This window comes from Fundulus heteroclitus, unplaced genomic scaffold (assembly GCF_011125445.2).
Source record: "Fundulus heteroclitus isolate FHET01 unplaced genomic scaffold, MU-UCD_Fhet_4.1 scaffold_106, whole genome shotgun sequence".
Lineage (NCBI taxonomy): Eukaryota > Metazoa > Chordata > Actinopteri > Cyprinodontiformes > Fundulidae > Fundulus > Fundulus heteroclitus.
In genome coordinates this window covers 255372-273875 of record NW_023396519.1, presented here as the reverse complement: position 1 = coordinate 273875, position 18504 = coordinate 255372, and the positions used below count along the sequence as shown (strand labels likewise).

The following is an 18504-nucleotide window of genomic DNA, read 5'->3' as shown; positions in this document are numbered from 1 at the left end:
CGGACGGCCATGCGAAAGGCCCAACAGAACTTCATTTCCCATCTACACGTTCTTGTGCCACCAAGAAGGCGCGTCGTTTAGAAACACGACTGTTTCCTGGAGCGAGTTAGCTGGAACATGCCGGGGCAAGTACCCAGGCTGAACAAGTGCTAAACTTTGATTTGAAACTATTTAAAACGCCGAAACTACCAGAAACATACGTCGTTTGGTAGCTGATAGCGTCATTTTCTCTGCGACTGTTTGTGTTGAAGTTGCAAGAATGTTCGTTTTGAGCCGCGTTTTGTTTGCTGGGAGCGTCATGGTCCCTGAATGCACCTCCCTCACTGCGTGCCACTTCTCTGCTGTCCACCGCCTGTCATCCCCCAGGAGAAACAGTCCCTACAGCTCCGTGGACAGCGAGCGCTACTCTTCTCTGGTGAAATCCGTCATGTCTTCCAAAGTCAGCGCTCAGACCCCGGAGAGTCTCCAGGCGGAAGACGACCAGGTCTATGGACCCGTTGTCAAAGCCCAGACGCCTTCACGGACCGAGCCGAGGCTCCCCAAAACCCTTCACCCTTTCTTAAATCCTGAGCGGGCTGCAGAGGCGGAGGAGCCGGATGCGGGACCACCGGCCCGGATCTTGTTGAATCGGGGACGGGGTCGGTCGTCTACCCCGAGTGTGTCTCGCATTCTTCAGCAGACACTTTCTCCAGAGCAGATCTTCTACCTGGAGAGATGGAAGAGGAGGATGATCGCTGAACTGGGGGAGCTGGGCTTCAAGGAGTACAGTCAGAGTAAGATATTGTGTATTTATCATATTTTTTTTGTTTGTTTAATTTTGTTTGGTAGAAAACTACCAATCGTAAATATGTCATAGTAACAATGGTGGACGTATCTTAGTTTAGGTCTTAGAGGGCACAAGAACTTGCTTGTAGTTTTTTGATCAGGTTCTATTCTTTAAAGCTTGTGTGCTGCTAAAAAAACGTCTGCAATAGATTCCGAGTGAAGTATAGTGTTTTTTTTACATTTTTGACTCTACAGTGTGTGGTTTAAAGTACTTTTTTAATGACGCCCACTTAGTGCCGGCCACTGCCTGTCAGCTGGCTGAAAGTAGCCTCCAACGCTTTCCTTGGCCTAGCAGTAGGACAAATTCAGCTGTTTAGGGATATTTCCGGTCAGCACAAACATGACCAGTGAACAAATAAACTAAAGGTGCTCCATTCGAGGTTTTTATTTATTCTAATCCTATTGTAAAGCAGAATGTATGAGATAAATACTCCAACCCCTGTGCTTTGATATTATCATACTGGCCCATGCGTATGTTCTAGTAGGGAATATAATTGAATCAAAGAATTGATAAAGTGAAAACTGATTTTATGTTTGTTTTTTGTTTTTTTGTCCAGATATATTTAGACAGGGGAAGGTTTTCCACTCGGCTCTGGAGGACATTCTGACCTCGGCTGAAACACTGAGGGACAGGAATCTGTCAGAGGCCCCGGAGTGTCCTGCGGAAGCACAAGGATACATCCAGAGCGTCTCTCATATACTGGAGGACGTCAGGGCGGTGAGGGCCGTTGAAAGCACCGTGCAGCACGCCGCCCTGAATTACCTGGGAATTGTGGACTGCGTCGCTCGCTACAGGTGAAACTTTCTCTGGGTTTGATTTTTTTTTTTTCTTACCGCCTTCGCGCGTCTCACAGTCCCGTTCTTTCCACAGGGGTGTGCTGTGTGTTATCGACTGGAAGACCTCGGAAAAACCCAAACCGTTTTTGAGCAACACCTATGACAACCCTCTTCAAGTAGCAGCATATGCCGGGGCTCTGAACAGTGACGACAACTACAAATACCAGGTGTCTTTATAGAGATCTGCTATTATCTTATGTTTATTTGTGTTTCAGTACCTGGCTGTAGTTAAATTCCCTTTACCGTCTCTGTGTTAACAACACAATGTCTCATGTGTTCTCGCTGCAGGTTGAAAATGGGCTCATAGTCGTCGCCTACAAAGATGGCTCGCCTGCTCACGCTCACCAGATAAACTCAGAGCTGATGTCAGAGTACTGGAAAACTTGGTTGTTGCGTCTTGAGGAATTCAAAGAACTCGGGTAAAGAGTTTTTTTTTTTTTTTTTTTCCAGAGAGACATTCATGTCGATTACTGTCCACATTTACTGGCACCTCAGATGTTAAAAGGTCAACTTTACTAATTTTAGCCCATTTACTCCCATAAATCCCATAAAGTTAAAGTGTTTTGTAGAAGGAAACATTTTCAGCACCCCACATCCCTACAAAATGGGTGAAAAAATGTTACTTTTATTGTTCTGTGTTTTTAATCCATTAAAGCTGGCATTATAAAGATTACCCACAATCCCTTTTAAAATGTATAACACACACATGTCAACATTGCCACACTTTAACTATATTAACGATAATATAAATGGCTTTTAGCCCGACTCGTACCTGCAGGCAACCTTTTAACTAGCTATGAACCTCATAAGGCAAAAATAATATCAATACATTATTATTAAAGACAAGCTTCAGTTACATTAAATTTTGTACTTTATTTATCAATTTATTTATTTATCAATAGTATTTATACTACTGACAGCAGGTAAAGACCAAACAGCAGGATTTAGAAGGCCTGTATTTTCTGAACAAAAAAAGTCAGGGCTGTTCTTAATCCCCATGCAATACCTTCGTCCCTCCCTAGGGGGCGCACACTACTATTTGAGAAGCGCTGGTCAAAGGTCACTTTCATTTCTGTTGCTAAACTACAAAACACCATTTCCAAATTCCAGGGGTTGGACCAACCTACAGGTTGCTTTGGGGGATAAGAAGTTTGTGCCAAGATAGACAAGTGATTAAAACAGTAATTAAATGTTTGGGACTACAAAGCATTTATGATGTGATTTTATGAATTTTAATGCATTGCCTGAATCCGCTCTTCATAAAACAAGCCGTACCAAAAAGACAGTTATCAGAGGCGCACAAAGAACGAGGTGAATAAGTGACTGAAGCTGTGTGTGATTCAAATTCAGGGAATTATTTTAGTGCAGCAGTTTTAGATACAAAATAGACTTTAAAAACTATGTTTACTTCATATTTATTACCCGCTTTTTAATCCAGTGCGGGATCACAGGCACTTTAGTGCATGCATGATCAATTTGGAAATGCAGTGGAGTGGGATTCCTCTCTGCTCTTTTCCTCCAACTCCCTCTAAAGCAGGGATTTCAGGAGAAGGCAGCAGCTGCTGTGTGCCTGTGAGACGGCGCTGAGGGAAGAGGGAACGGCCTCCTGCTGCTGCCTCAAGACAGTGACTCAGAACTTGGTGCTTCCACTATAAAGGCCCTATTAACACAGACAAAAAACGCTGGTCGTGTTTTTTGAAAGAAAGTCACCAAGTGTAGCAACAAAGACGCTAAATGGGCAAAACTGGACTGTCTCTAGTCTTCCTTCCCTCCTGAGAGCAGCAGCACAGTAGCCGCTAGCTCCAGCCAGACAGGAAGGAGCGGGCGGTGTTGGTTTTTCAAGACAAGCTAAATCTTAACATTTCATGATATTTAAATGTTTTTTTGTCGCTCTAAATTCGGATCACATTAAACACAGAAGTTTAGTTATTGAAAAGGTTCAATTACCATATAACAGATAACTATCAAATAAAAAAAATAAAAAATGAAACCACTGTTCATCGTATTTGTCAGTTTTGCCTTCATTATGTGTAATGTGAACTGTAAGAGAAATTTCGGCGCGGTGACGAATAAAAATATTCTATTCTACTCTTATAAAAATCTACGATTGTTCCCATGTTGTATGTTCAAGAGGTTGACTTTTCAGACTCTTTTTTTATTATTATTTATTTAAGCACGAATTTGTTCAACATGCTTATGGTGAGATTATTAAAAATTATGCCCCTAAATTCTCAGCTACCGGCTTAATTTATAAGTTTGTAATATATATCAGAAATAAAAATAGTCAGATATATAATACAGGTGAGAAGGATTATAAGGTAGATTGGAATAGAGTAGAGGCCCAGTGCTCTAAGCACTGGGCCTCCACTCCTCTAGTTATCAAAGGTCAAAGGTTCAACCTTGTGAAATGGACTGAATGCTGATCTGTTACCAACAGGGGATGTACAAACGATAGACCGCAGAGTCACCAAAAAATGTGACACCTCTGATTTAGTTAAAAGAGAAATTAATACATTTACTGAAATTAAAAGTAGGATTTTTCTAACATTGTCAGTGAGAAATAATGGTACTACAAAAAAGTTATTTCTAAAGCTTTATGCACATCTTTTATCAAGGGTACAGATGAGTGCTGCTGGCAAATTATATATAAACATGAATGAAAAATTATAGCTGGAAGTCCCAAAATTTGATACAGAATAAATGATTGGTTTCATTCTGTGTAGTTCTTCTATTAATCTTGTGGGTCTCAGACGATGAAACGACATTAAACTCTACTATAAGTGAGTGCAGCAGTAACATTAATGACAGCGCGACATACAGGTGCCTCTGAAAGATTTCCTGTGTCACCCACGTTATTAAAAAGCTGCCGTTGGCATAAAAACAAGGAGCAGCACAGAGAAGTTGTTCAGAACTGAGAGCTTCCCCTTGTCATGTTAGAAGAGCGATGTGCAGGTTGAGAATATTTTAAATAAATCATCGACAGCGGTGAAAAACAATAACCCTTGAAAGTATATTAATCCTGAAATGAAAAGACATTTAATCGTGGTCTTATCAGCCTCCCGACAGGGATTTATGTGGAGTATTTGTGCTCCAGCATACAGGCACCTCCAGAAAAGGACCTGCCTTTCCCGACGCTTTCATGTGCAGATCTCAGCTAAAAAGAAGGAAAAACTCAGAGTTTGCCCAAACAACTCTGCTCGGTAGCAGGGTTGATTCGCAGAGGGATTTGTCGTCAGAATAACTCAGGTTAAAGGCTTCTGAGCTTCTTGAAATGGAAAAGCCTAAGTATGCAGGAATTTACCACAGAAGTTACTCTGGATATCCACTAACCCAGCTTTCTGAAACGGGGCCCTGGTGTTTGGTTTTGAGTTTGAGGGTTGTCAAAAAAGCCTGACTTTGCTCTTTGCCTTTATGTCCTAATACTTGGGAGTAACTAACCAGATCATTAGTTTTTAATGATCCAAAGTATTTGGACAAAGATTTTGTTTGTCTCTTCTCTAAAACCTGTATATTTAACATTAATCAAGTCCTTTAAAGTCCTCTTTTTTTTTTTCTTCCAATTTTCAGATCAAGTGCTTCATCAGATACGTCTCCTGTAAAGTGAGCCGTGTCAAGAGATCTGCGCTGACAAAGACCCAGCTTAAAAACTGCAGCCTGAAATAGAAACTAACAAAAGGGGAATGTTATCTGTTTATGCTCGGCTCTCCTGTCGCTTGTTGTTTTTAAAAAGACAACTCGCACACATATTTCAATCATAACAGGGTTTCCCCCGCCGTATTATAAACCTGACACGCTAGCTGTTGTTAGCTCGACGCACACTACGTTCACGCTGCACTCCTCCTTCGAGTTGCATGACACGAAGCTCCTGGTGCTTCCACCGTTCTGCAAAACCCAAATACCCTGACGCCCGCACCTCCTGCAACTCAACACGATACCTACCGCGAAGATTACCCCATTTTCTGGGGGAAAACCCTGCATAATTTTATGAATTAGAATTTTTTGGTTATTTATAAGCTTAGTTTTTGTCATTGGAACATTTAAAAATTGAATTCGGACCACGTTGCTCTATATGAGGGATCCTCGGAGAAGCCCATGCTTTTAAAGAGCTGGTAGGAGACCAGGTTCTCCTCCTCTATGAAGCAGAACACCGGGTAGCCGTGACCAAAGAACTTCTTAGCCATGCTGCTGATCAGGACTTTAGCGTAGCCTTTCCCTCTGTGCTCTGGCAAAGTGTACAACACTCCTATGGCGCCGGACACATAGGTCAGAATCCAGGAGACGGGCTTTCCTTCGGCATCCAGCACGCAGCAGGACGGGAAGTTGCGAGCCATGTTGCGGATCATCCCGACGACCTCCCGGTTCCTTGCGAACTTCCACGTCCGGGTCACCAAGTCGACGTGGGATTCGTCCAGGGACTTGAGGCAGATCCCTGAGCTGACGCAAAGCAGAGGAAAGGAACATTTCAGATAATGTTTATGTTCTGGTCATAAGATGTTATTCTTATTATTAGTTATAATTTGCTGGAACCAGTTTGTTTTTTTGTAACTGTGCTGTGTGTAGTAAGCCGTACCAGTCTACTCTGCGAAGCTTGGATGCATCATCCAGCATCATCCTGTGACAAACTGCCTGTATGTTGCTGGGAACGTTTTTTTCTGATGCAACTGCTTTGACGATCTCCATGTTGGGAAGACTGCTCCCTTGAACACAAGCAATCACAGTTTACACGACAAACCTTTTTTTTTTTTTTTTTTTTTTTTTTTGCATTACCAGTAAAATTCATATAAAATCTGTCGTGCAGGGCCACAAATGTCCCTGTGGTTTTACTGGGATTTTATATAACAGACCAAAACAAAGTAGTGGATTGTTACGACCTGGAAGTCCTCAATCATTTTACAAAAAAAGAAAATTGAGCCATGCATCTGTAATAAGCCCCTTGTAGTCTGACACTCCTAAACAAAACATCTACAGAAGTCACCTAATCAGTAAACAGTGCCCACCTTTTGTGTAAGACGGGTGAGGAATACAGTAGAGTGTGACACAGCTGCCAGGAGGATGTGCTCTGGTCAGATGAGGCCAATATTTTAATATTTTTAGTAAGGGATTGCTGCAAAGCCATGGACAATGCAGACGACTGTCCATTGTGGCTCTACGCTCTTTCAGGAGGAGTGAATGCTGCTTGTTGAGACTTGATGCAATCTGCTGGGTTTCCTTAGATAGAAGCTTTTTGACCAATCTGTCTGGAGGATATAATTAAATTTGACCTAGACAATATTTTACTCTTGAGTCTGCATGTAAAACACTGTGTGGTGGAAATCTAACACTGCAATTGCAAAACAAAGATAATCATAATGAGGCAGATATTTCAGTCTAGATTGACTAAGCTCAAAAAGCATTGATGTTTATGGTTGTAATGTGACGGGGTGTGAATACTTTTGCTAGGCTTTCTATATCAGTACAGAAGGAAGTTGTTACTGTGACTGCACTGCATGACAATGACGACGTGAAAAGGAGGCACAAGCAGAATGTGGGGGGGAAAAAACTGCATCTGTGTGCAGATTTCCCTCATGGGACAAAAGTAAGAAACATCTGGTTCTGTTTTTTTTTTTTTTTTTTAAAGGCAGCACTGCCCTGCGGATGCACTGGTCCTGGCTGTTCTGTACATGTGGAGCATTCCTGCATAAATATGAAAAGGCTTGTTGAAGCGGACCGACTGTAGAACTTGTTAATGTTTTTTTTTATGTTTTAAGTTATAGCACGTCATCAGGATTCAACTGTCTGTCTTTGTGACCAACAGGGATGCCATGTTTTCCTGTCTGTGAATGATTTAAAGAGGACTTTGGACACGATGACAATAAAATTCTAACTAAAGTGATATTATAGCTTGGATTCTGGTGTAATAAAAAGTCACCCATACATGCGCAGAGAAAAGAACTAAAGGAACACGTTATTACCGAGACAAAGGTACCTGTTCCAGTCAAGTACCGAGGCTTTCCTTATTGTCTCCATGAGAATAGCTCCATCGTTTGCAAAAACCATCGTGTCTTTGAACAGATCAGTTTGCTAGAAAGACAACAGATTTGCAGAACATTATGCACTGGTGTACACCGATAAGGTCTGCGTGTTCTTCTTCCAAATACCTGCTCACAACGGGCTTTGCAGACAAAGACACTGAACTTTGGCCACCGGTCCACTATGACAACGTACGGGTCTGATTTCACTCTGTTCCTGAGGACCAAGAAGGCGTAAATCTGTTGAAAGACAGAACACTGAGCAAGACTTTTAATCCAAAGCCTGGTTTAGGAGGCACCAGAAACACGCGTGTGTGTCCGCTAAATGAATCCACGTGTAGTAGACAATAATTCATGGAGCAAACCTCTAGAGACTGAGGAAGATATCTTTGCAGTTCAGTCTCGGCCGCCTTCAGCTGCTCTTCTGTCAGCTCCATGGTTAAAACCTGGAGAAAATGAGGCAAAGTGGCTCAGCTCTGCCCTAAACCCGGATTTTTTCACGTCACATTTGAGCCACGCCCACATGTGGTCCTGAATCCGGATTCGTATCTGATCTGTTGGAGTTACTCCAATGGGAACCAAGGCGGCCTTAACGCGTCTTTGACGTCACTTTTAATCGACACGCGTCGCGCGTCACACCTTTGCGCCGGCAGCAGCTGGGAGGCGATAGCTAGCAGTTAGCATCATTAGCATTAGCCGCCTGCCACAGCGAGAGGCTGTGCGTCTCCGCAGCCAAACAGACCTCTTTTTAGGCTAAACTTTGTAAAATGCCAGAGTTTCACTTTCGTTTTACCCCCACTGACACATTAATTGCCTCCGTTGGAAACTTTAACCCATTGAAAAGTGTTTGCTGGACAAAAGCGTTTTGCGTGAAGTCATTAGTATTGGTCTTTTGCGCATGCGGGTCAGTTTTAGCCGCAAACAGTCCCCGCTGGAGTCCATGTACAGCATGGAGACGTGGGGATTTTTATTTTATTTTCGCATTCCCTCGCAAAATGTTTTGCGATAAAAACTCGCGATAACCTACTAGACAGTTCCTGCAGCATGTTGAATACTGAGAGTCTTTCTGCTACAATATATGGTTTTATAAGGTTTGCCCGTGTATGTTAATATCTGGTTAGTGAAATATCCGAAGTTTTATACAATTTCTTTAAGATACAAATGCACCACAAATTTATGTTCAAAATGCAAAAGCAAAAGGGGTTAAATATGGGCTTTCCATCTTTTCTAAGACAAACTTTTCATAAGAAGTAAAGAAAGAAAAAATACATTCAAGCTATTTGGACTATTTTGGGGTTATTTTCACTGGGTAATAAAGTCATCTGACAGTTTTGACTGTGTCTTTTTTGTGTTACAGCAAACAGTCTTAAATCAGAGGCAACTGGACTTTCATTGAGTTCTTTTTGAAAAGGATTTGACATGAATCCAGGAGTTTTTGTCAATTCTGGTGGCTCGCACTTGAACAACCTGCTGTTGGTGTGCTGCTGTTTTTAAGGACATGGAGGCCCATCCTCCTAGGTGCTTTCTCAGTCAGATGCAGATCAGTGACCCACCCGTCACTGTCCTGGGTGGTTAGAAGCTATTGCTTTGTGTGAGCGCAGTACTTGGTCATCTGAATCATGATGAGACTGCTAATATAATCTCTCTGGAATGAGTTGGAGGACCGAGCTGTAAACACTGGGAAGTTGGAAGCACAATCCTCCTCCTCTGTTCAGCTTTTCTCTTTTGACCAAGATGGCTTCTTTCACCCATCTTTCAAACCATCTGTTCTGTTCAAAATCTGGACATCGTTGTCGTCAAAAGAGTGCCCTTTGTTCTTGAGGTGCAAGTGGACTGCTGAATCTTGTCCTGAGCTGCTGGCCCTCCTGTGTTGAGCCATGCGTTTACATTGGGTAAAATTTATTTTTCTTCCACCCATTCATCCCTTGCTTTTCTCTTTATTATAGATCACTTTTGTGGCTCTGCTGTCATTTGTTCTAGTTTTTCTTCTATTTTTTTGTATCTATCAGTATCCCCCCCCCCCCCCCCCCCCCAGGTGGGGTCAATAAAGTTATATGCTATGTTAAATGATAGTTTATTTATTTAATGATAATAGTTATTATTAATATACTTTCTGTATATCAGTTCGGAAAGCATTTTACAGCTGATTACAAAAAGGCTGATTGATAGAAAGGACTCTCAATGTATTTTCAAATTATATAAAATCTTTATTTTTTGAAAATCGCAAAACAAAAAAGCGCTAGAGCAGAACTAAGTTCTTATAGGATGCTAACTGAAGCTTGCATAGAAGCTTGAATGGCGACCATGGAGTAGTGTGTCATCATTTGTATTCCTGCATGCTGTGCTATTAGCACAAAAACATGATATAGTTGCATTAAAAGTGCCAATGACAGATTCCAAGTATGAATCTAAATATGTGTAATGTGGTGCAAAAGCAAATCAGTCTTTCAATGCACGAATGCATAACGGAGCCCAAATCAACAACGATTCAAGTAATTATGTTGTTTGGTTGTTTTTTAGGAACTACTGATATAAACATGAGAGTTTAATACCATTTTGACAATAATTAGTTAATAGCTGCTGCTTCAGAGTCATCTAGAAGATCAGAAGTTAAACTCAAACCACAGGGCTCTGTAGGTAGGATCGTCAGTGAAGCCCATGTTTTGGAAGAGTTTGTAGGACACCTCGTTGTCTTCTTCTATGAAGCAATAAACTGGGTAGCCCTCTGCATGGAGCTTCTTGGCCATGGTGCTGATCAAAACTTTGGCGTAGCCTTTCCCTCTGTGCTCTGGAAGAGTGTACAATATTCCCAAAGCGCAGTAATCATACACCAGGATCCAGGCCACCGGCTCACCCCGAGTGTCCAAAATGCAGCATGTTGGGAAGTTGCTAATCAGGTTTTTAATGTTCCTGTAACCCTTCTCGTTCCCGCCAAACTTCCAGGTTTTATTCACTATGTCAACGTGGGAGAGGTTGAGAGATGAAATCCTGCATTCGAGTTGACTGTTTAGAAAAACAAGAGAAAAAAATGTAAGTTTTCTCATTTTTTACATAGGCTAAGGACCTGATTGTATTTTCAAGCGTACCTTTCAGCATCTGGTGTGAGAAGTTGGCTGATATCTGGAAGGTACAGAAGGCGCACCAACGTAAAGCCTTTGTGGTTCACGTTTTTTTCAGCGGAAACCTCTTTAAGTGTCAGTAAATAGGACATATCAAATCCTACAGGAGAAAAAAAATGCTTTAAAAGTGTTTTTCCTATTTATCTTTGTTACTTTAGGTCAAAACAGCTGAAAAGAACACAGTAAATTTGTAAAAGTAGTCTAAGTATTGAAATAATAAAAAAAATATATATTAGATTATTATTAGCCTGCTATAATTCTGTCCTAATGTTTTCTTTTCTCTTGATTATCCTGCTCTCATAGGAATATACCACAAATTAAAAGTTAATTAAGCTACATAATTTGCTAAAAATAATCGGAAACAGCAACAAAAGTTGTCAATAGAGAAACTGGGTTGGAGAGCCACAGCTCAGGTGGAAGAATCTGTCTACAGGTCAGCTGTTAGTTAGGCTAAAAAAAAACAGGCATTTATGTAAGAGTGGCAAGAAGGATGCCCCTATTAAAAGAAAACCATAACGGTCCGGTCTGCAGTTTGACACGGGCCATGTTGGGGGCAAAAATCTAACATTTTAGCAAAATGCTGTGTCTGTGAAAACCAACACTGCACATCACCCTGAACACATCATTCCTATTGTGAAATATGGTGGTGGCAGCTTTATGCTTTGGGGACACTTTTCTTCAGCAGGACCAGGGAAGATGGTCAAATTTGATGTGAAGATGGGCAGAGCTAAATGCTGGGCAAGCTTGGAAGAAAGCCTGTTAAGAGGTCGCAAAATACTTTAGACTTGGGTGAACCTACAATGAAATGGTTAATATTAAAGCATGTATATATATATATATATATATATATATATATATATATATATATATATATATATATATATATATATATATATGTGTGTGTGTGTGTGTCTTAAAATGGCCCAGTCAAAGTCCAGCATTAATCCAATCGAGGACCAGTTATGGTAAGACTTATAAATTGACGCCCTCCAACTAATCTGACTTTTATTTTGATTTTCGAATATTTTACTTTATGAAAAGACCAACATCACAAAAACAAAATAGCATTTGCTCTGATGATCATTTGATTTAAGATGCATTCATATATATAGTTTGTTTTTTGGCTGGTTCTACTGTCATATAAGAGCTAAGCAAACTACATGCCCTGCAAAATCTTATCTGAAATAATAATAATTATAATTGTAATAATAATTGTTAATTTTCTATAAAACTTACCTCCAACTAGGAAATAAGTGCTCCAGTCAACTTCTTCTCTCAGCATTTTCCTTAAGACTTCTTCATCCGTGCTGTAGAAGGACACCTTTTTCATGAAGTCCTGGGCACACTTGTTCTACATTAAGGGTCAACATAGGTACAACAATAAAAATAAGTACTTGAAAATATCAATATAAGTGATAATTTAAATACAAGCAGAAATGTGTATGTTGAATGAATAAAAAAATGTTTCTATAATTATCTAACAGTTTTAATAGGTTATAAAATACTTAAATAATTATACAGGGAAATTATTTCTTAAAATTTGAATTTGTTAGCAATTATACACATATAATTATTTTTAGTATTTCTTAAAATATTTTACAGTACTGTTTAGTGACTTTTTGTGAGTTCATGTTATCTGTCAACCTGTTAAAATCAGTAAGTGGGGCTAACACTATCACATAAAGTGATCGGTCTGTAGTTAAGCTGCCTTACAGGTCAGCCAATCAAGTATTAGAGTCTAATTACTGAGCCATGAATAAACTAAAATAACTATACACAATTCTAACATATAATGAATTCAGGTTTATAGTAATGAATTACTCATGTAATAATTTGGGTATTTAGTATTGTATACATTTATACAAATATTGATATAAACATTTGAAATAAAAACTAATATAATTAGGACATATAATTAATTAAACAGATAATTATATATCTAAAAGTATTATTATTATTATTATTATTATTATTATTATTATTATTATTAGTAGTAGTAGTAGTAGTAGTAGTAGTAGTAACTAGTAGTAATAGTAGCAGCAACAATAATAGTAGTAGTAGTAGTATTAAGAAACAATTTCTTGTTTTTATTATGGTTTTATTTACGCTATCACATATATCTATACTATTTCAACAGCTTATTTATTTGTTGGACTGTAGTTTTTCTGGTCCTCGATAGTCCTGAAAGGGTAATGGGAATTTATGCCAAACAGAGTTCCCCCATTTTTACACAGTTGCCCCATTTCCAGTTCTCCGCCGGGCCGTGAACTCACCTTGGGATCCGGGCGCAAAAGAATAACTTTAAACTCCGGCCACGAATCAACAACAACCTCCAGAGTGCTCGGCTTGTTCCTGTTCATACCGTAGAGGAAGCCGTAGACCTGGAAAAAAACAAAGCAGTCACGGCTGCAATGTGTTTTTTAGAGCATTAGAGTGCCGTTACATAACGGCATGCACAGCAATGTACCTTATAGCTCCTCGGGATGTGTTCCAGCAAAACTCTCTCAGCGATCTGAAGCTCGTCTTTATTCAGCACCCTCATGTCTGACTAGTTTATTACGTATAGTCTATTTATTTCCTCAATTTCTACGCATGGTCTCTCCGATTGAAAAGCTTGTATGAACTCGAAATGCTTCCACTTTTTTTTTTTTAAATAAATCATTTACATAAGTTCATGGTTTCACCGCGGTGGAGTTTAAACATCTTCCTGTGTTGAGTTTAAAAAAATAAAAGCCTTTGGTTTATTTCCTTTCAAAATATAGGCTTAGGTATTTAATAGAGACTCAGGGTCCCTAGATGTTTCTTATCAACCTCACAGGCTTTTCTCATTTAAAGTTTGGTCTGGACTTTGGGACATTATACCAAAATGTAAAGGAAATTATACATGTATTTTGTTTCTGGTTTTTTGAGAGCCTTTACACAGCAAGACACACAGAAGGTATTTTGCTCAGATGAAAACAGAACTGAACCTTTTCACCTACATTCAAAACATGATGTAGGGCAGAGAAGTAATGCTTCACACACCCCTAAATGCATCATCCTAGTGGTGAAACATAGTGGTGGCAGCGTCATGATGTGAGGAAGCTATTCTTCAACATGGACAGGGAACCAGGTCAGACTTTATGGGGCGTGGGCTGAAGCTACAAACAAGGCACTCCTGGAAGAGAAGCTGCTAGAGGCTCCAAAAGACTTGAAACTGGGTCAGATGTTCACCTTCCAGCAGGAGAATAGTCATAAAGTTTCAGCCAGAGCTAGAGTAGAATCATTAATTTCACAGTGTGAACGGTTATGAAACTGGGGAGTAAACATGGCAATGCACAGTGTTGCAAAAGTATTCATCATACAGCTTAGTCTCTGTCTAATTTTGTCACATTGTAACCATAAACTTCCAATCTTTTTTTATATTTTATTTTCCATGTTTACGTGATAGACCAACAAGCCTTAAAGTTGGAATTCTGTCTGGGAAAATCTATCACTACTTCTAAAAGGGTATATGTGGAGAGCAATGCATTGTTGGATCAAAACATATTCATGTCTGTCACATAAAATGCTAGTTTTCCACTGCACACAGCATTTTATGCATAGACCAAAAAGTTTCATGCTGATTTCATCAGACTGTGGAGACCATAGCTAACGCTTTTGTCTCAAAAGTTGGAGCTTGGAATGCTGTTAAATGGCTTGTACTTGTATAGCACTTTAACTAGTCCAATGATCCCAAAGGGCTTTACACTAAAGTCAGTCATTCACACCCTGATGGTGGTGAGCTATCATAATAACCACAATTGCACAGGAACAGACTGACAGAGGCAAGGCTGCCATACATCGGCATCACTGGGCCCTCTGACCATCACCAGCAGGAAATTAATGCGAAGTCTCCTGCCCAAGACTGAACCAGTTGGAGCAGGGATCAAACCAGCAACCCGCCAATTTCAGGACAAACTCCCTAATTCCTGCGCCACTGTCACCCCTTAGCAAGCTTGCATGTCAGAAAACAATGGCATTTGCTTTTTGCCATGAGCAACAGGAGCTCAATAACAATGCATTGCTAAGTGTATCACTGTCACTAGCTCTTTCTATTATGTTAGAAGATTCAATAAAAAAATTAAAAAAAAAACAAACAAAAAAAAAACCAATGCATTGCTCTCCGTTTTGATGCTTTGAAACAAAAAACGAAAATGTTCATAAGTAGAGATTTGACACCACCGTGTGTACCAGTGGGTTAATGACATATACACGTTTAGAAGTAGTGATATATATATATATTTTTAATCTGCAACCGTCAAAACACTCCACATTTAATGCATGGCAGCCGTAAATAAAACTCGGGGCTGCCAGCAAACTCTGATTTTCCCAGACAGAATTCTAACTTGTTGGTCTATTGCGTGACATGGAAAATAGTTGATGGTTACAATGTGACAAAATTAGAAAGAGACTAAGATGTATGATGAATACTTTTGCAAAACTGTGCATTGCAATGTTTACTCCCCGTGATAACCGTTCACACCTTGAAACATGTGATTGAAACACTTTGCATATCAGGTGACAACCCAAATGACTCACAGGGTGGATGGGTGAGTCAGTGAATCATGTGAACTACGCAAAAAACAAACAAACAAAAAAAACAGCCAAACAAAGAATTATTCAGTGCATGATTGGACCAGAAGAAGCACTTTGAAAATTCCAGCTACCGTCGATGCAGAGCTTTTTCCTCTTTTTACAGCGTATTTAGTCTGGCTCTAGCAGGGCAACCGCTACCACAGTAATAACTAAACCTGAGGCATGTTGTTCGCTCAGTTCTCAAAAAAATAAAATAAAATCACACAAAAGCAACTCAATACATGATGGCCAAGAGGTGATGGCGATGACCTGCTGAAGTTGAAACTGATCATAAATAATATGTGGCATGTTTGTCGGTCCAAGCGGGCCGTTCTGAGTAATAGAAACTGCAGATCTACTGGAATTTTCACGTGGAACCATCCCTTAGAGGGGAAGAAAAAAAAAAAAAAGTAAATATCCTGTGAGTAGCTGTTCTGTGGACGAAAACAAGCAGACGTCAGAGAACGGGCAGACTGGCTAAAACAATAGACAATAGTGGCTTAAGTAATGCAGAACATAATCTCTGTCTGCAACACATCGGACCTGTGTAAGGGATGTTCTTGGCAAACTTTGGGTCCCTTAACTAAGCATTGTTAAAAAACACATCTACCCTGAGCATTATTTGTTACCATTTTTATCTCTTCTTATGCCCACTTCCACCAGGATCCTGTTTCAAAGCTCAAATCGCCTCACTGGCATCAAATTCTGCTCAAAAATACTTTATTAACACCAAAGGGAAATTAAATCATGAAAAAGAAAATGGCCTCAAAGCATGGACCTTTTCTAAAATGTCAAGAGGAACTTGAGGACAATGTGAGGACCTTTTCCATGCCGTTCTAGCAACCCCTTTGTTGTCCAACACAATCTGTACGGTGCAAACCAAGAGCGCATTATGTAAAAATGACATGGAGACATTTATAAAAGTTCAAAAGCAGCTTTATTCTAAAACTGTGTAGGTTTTACAAGTTTAAATGAACAACTCAGTTTTGTTACTTCTCTGCCTCCTCCTTGTTGGAGCTATAGTCAGAGTTCTAAAAGCATTCGAAACAGAAAGTGAAGAAATAAGACTGTTATGGCTACGTTTGTTCGTCTAAACATAAAATGCGTTTTAATAGATGAAGTTTGATCTGCCAACGGCGCTGAGAAGATTCCTTTCTAGCATTTTTCATCGATGACCCTGATGTCGTTCATCCACGGGCGGTCCCACACGGTGAATTTGCACTGGTAGGGCTGAAAAAGAGAGATTAACATGGCTGGGATCATTCAGTCCTGTACAGTAACATGACGCAGACAGGATTAAATACAATCATTTCAGTTCAGCTCAGCTCAGAGGGATTTGTACACTTTATATGGAAGAAAAGAAGCGGCCTTTCATTTCCTCATCAAAATATTTACCTGAGCGTCAGCTGACTTTCTTTGGGCGTCGCACTGCTCGTTAGCCCGGTCCTTTCTGCAGCTGGTCTTCTCCAGATTCACAGTTAAGACGTACTTCAAGCCTGCAACCACCTTAAAAGGAGAAGCAGAGGATGCAAATCCGGCTAAAAGTCAGCAGACAAAAAAAAAAAACAAAAGGGCTGGCTACCTCTGCGGCCCTGTTTTTAGGCAGCAAAGGGTTGTTTACGTCGTCTTGTATCAAACAAGAAAAGCATTCTCAGATTTTAATAGATGAAAAACCGACCTGAACTTGAGCCTTGACCACTTGAGCCACCTGTCTGAGGTAGACGTCGTTGCTCTTCCGGTTGTGTTGGACAACCGCGAAGTTCAGCGCATTCTGGACACCTTCGTTGTTGACGTCTATGTCCCTGAAGCCGCCGACCATCATGTCGGCCTCCACAGCTAAAAGAGCTGAAAGCAGAGCGAAAACAATCTTCCACGTCATGGCGATGCGAGCTGTGAAACAGGAACGGCAGCGATGAGACAACTGAAAAGAAGCTTTGCTGTTATGTAAACACGATGGGCCGAGTCCAGGAAGTACGCGCAGAACACACAGCCAATCAGCGACACAAGTCCCGCCCCCTTGTTCCAAACAATTGTTTTGATTTGACGTCATCCTCTCTGGTTGTCAAGGGGATTAATGTCACATTATTGGACTAGAGCCTGTGTTGTTGGTCAATGCAGGGCATTGAGCTGAAAGTTGACATGGCAGCAAAAATTAGTAATAATAATAATAATTAAAAAAAAAGCCAGTCCACAACCGTCCTTATTCACAACATGTTTACTTCGAGTTTATTTACGTGATACAGGTTCACATTATTTATTGGCTGTATCTAAAAAAATGTAATATATTTTAAATTTAAATTAAAATATAAAATAATACAATGCAACATACAATGACTTAAATTTGTATTATTGTGTATACTTGGTCATCAAATCAGTGTCAGTTAACTCTGTCCACCAGGTTGCCTGTAGGGATTTTTAACGTCCAGCAGGTGTCAGTATTCAGTGACATAGTATCGGCACAGTATCAATACAGTTTGGCAATAGACCCTTTTCACATGACGTCACCGTGAAAAGGGTCTATGTGTCGAAACGCCTCATCGACCCATCACTAAACAGTAGCCTACTAAAATAAATCAAATTCAGCGCAAGACTTATACTATAATTATGACAATCCAAAGGTTGCGCTCCTATATGGGTGTAATAATTAGATACACACTACATAAACACATTTTTGAAGGGACTAATTAACAGCTCTTCACCTCAGCACCATAAAACCCACCTGCTACACTGCGTAACCCTCCATATGCTCCATACGACTGACTTATGACATGTTTTTTTGTCTTGTTACGCTTTATCATTATAGGTTGCAAAGCGAGTTCAATAAATGTCAAGTCCTTCAACCAAGTTTAAAATAGTAATACAAAAATGTGCCACTTAAAGCCCTAGTTATTCCAGCCCACATATAAACTCTACACTGGACTTAAAAATCACACAGACCCTGACATAAACCAGAGTGATTAACCAATAATCGCAGCAACGTTAACACACCTCAGGTTTTAACGCAACAAATTTCAGGATCCCAAATAAATTCACACCTGAATTACAACAGGATTAGGTCTGCTGGATCTAAGGGCTTGTGTTTATAAACTTTAAACGTCTAGGTGTTTATTTATATTAGA

The 18504-nt window shown here is 40.0% G+C and overlaps 4 protein-coding genes across 4 annotated transcripts; 1 reads left to right on the top strand and 3 right to left on the bottom strand.

Moving 5' to 3' along the window:
• The first annotated feature begins 3 nt into the window (after positions 1 to 3).
• Positions 4 to 7534, top strand: mgme1 (mitochondrial genome maintenance exonuclease 1). The gene is made up of 5 exons (XM_012859273.3): positions 4 to 773; positions 1383 to 1620; positions 1697 to 1829; positions 1951 to 2081; positions 5230 to 7534. The coding sequence occupies exons 1-5, from the start codon at positions 260 to 262 to the stop codon at positions 5264 to 5266; spliced, it is 1053 nt and encodes a 350-aa protein (XP_012714727.2). The 5' UTR covers positions 4 to 259; the 3' UTR covers positions 5267 to 7534.
• On the bottom strand, positions 5665 to 7692 carry LOC105923351 (glycine N-acyltransferase-like protein 3). Its single transcript, XM_036128675.1, has 3 exons — positions 7628 to 7692; positions 6233 to 6359; positions 5665 to 6096 (listed from the first exon to the last, which is right to left on the bottom strand). Exons 2-3 carry the CDS (start codon positions 6340 to 6342, stop codon positions 5700 to 5702), a joined length of 507 nt encoding a protein of 168 aa, XP_035984568.1. The 5' UTR covers positions 6343 to 6359; positions 7628 to 7692; the 3' UTR covers positions 5665 to 5699.
• Positions 7693 to 9864: 2172 nt separating this feature from the next.
• Positions 9865 to 13347, bottom strand: LOC105923283 (glycine N-acyltransferase-like protein 3). Its single transcript, XM_012859174.3, has 5 exons — positions 13257 to 13347; positions 13063 to 13170; positions 12026 to 12140; positions 10757 to 10889; positions 9865 to 10673 (listed from the first exon to the last, which is right to left on the bottom strand). Exons 1-5 carry the CDS (start codon positions 13329 to 13331, stop codon positions 10274 to 10276), a joined length of 831 nt encoding a protein of 276 aa, XP_012714628.2. The 5' UTR covers positions 13332 to 13347; the 3' UTR covers positions 9865 to 10273.
• Positions 13348 to 16303: 2956 nt separating this feature from the next.
• LOC105923366 (cystatin-C) lies at positions 16304 to 17366 on the bottom strand. The gene is made up of 3 exons (XM_036128678.1): positions 17064 to 17366; positions 16781 to 16891; positions 16304 to 16615 (listed from the first exon to the last, which is right to left on the bottom strand). Exons 1-3 carry the CDS (start codon positions 17262 to 17264, stop codon positions 16541 to 16543), a joined length of 387 nt encoding a protein of 128 aa, XP_035984571.1. The 5' UTR covers positions 17265 to 17366; the 3' UTR covers positions 16304 to 16540.
• Positions 17367 to 18504: the final 1138 nt, after the last annotated feature.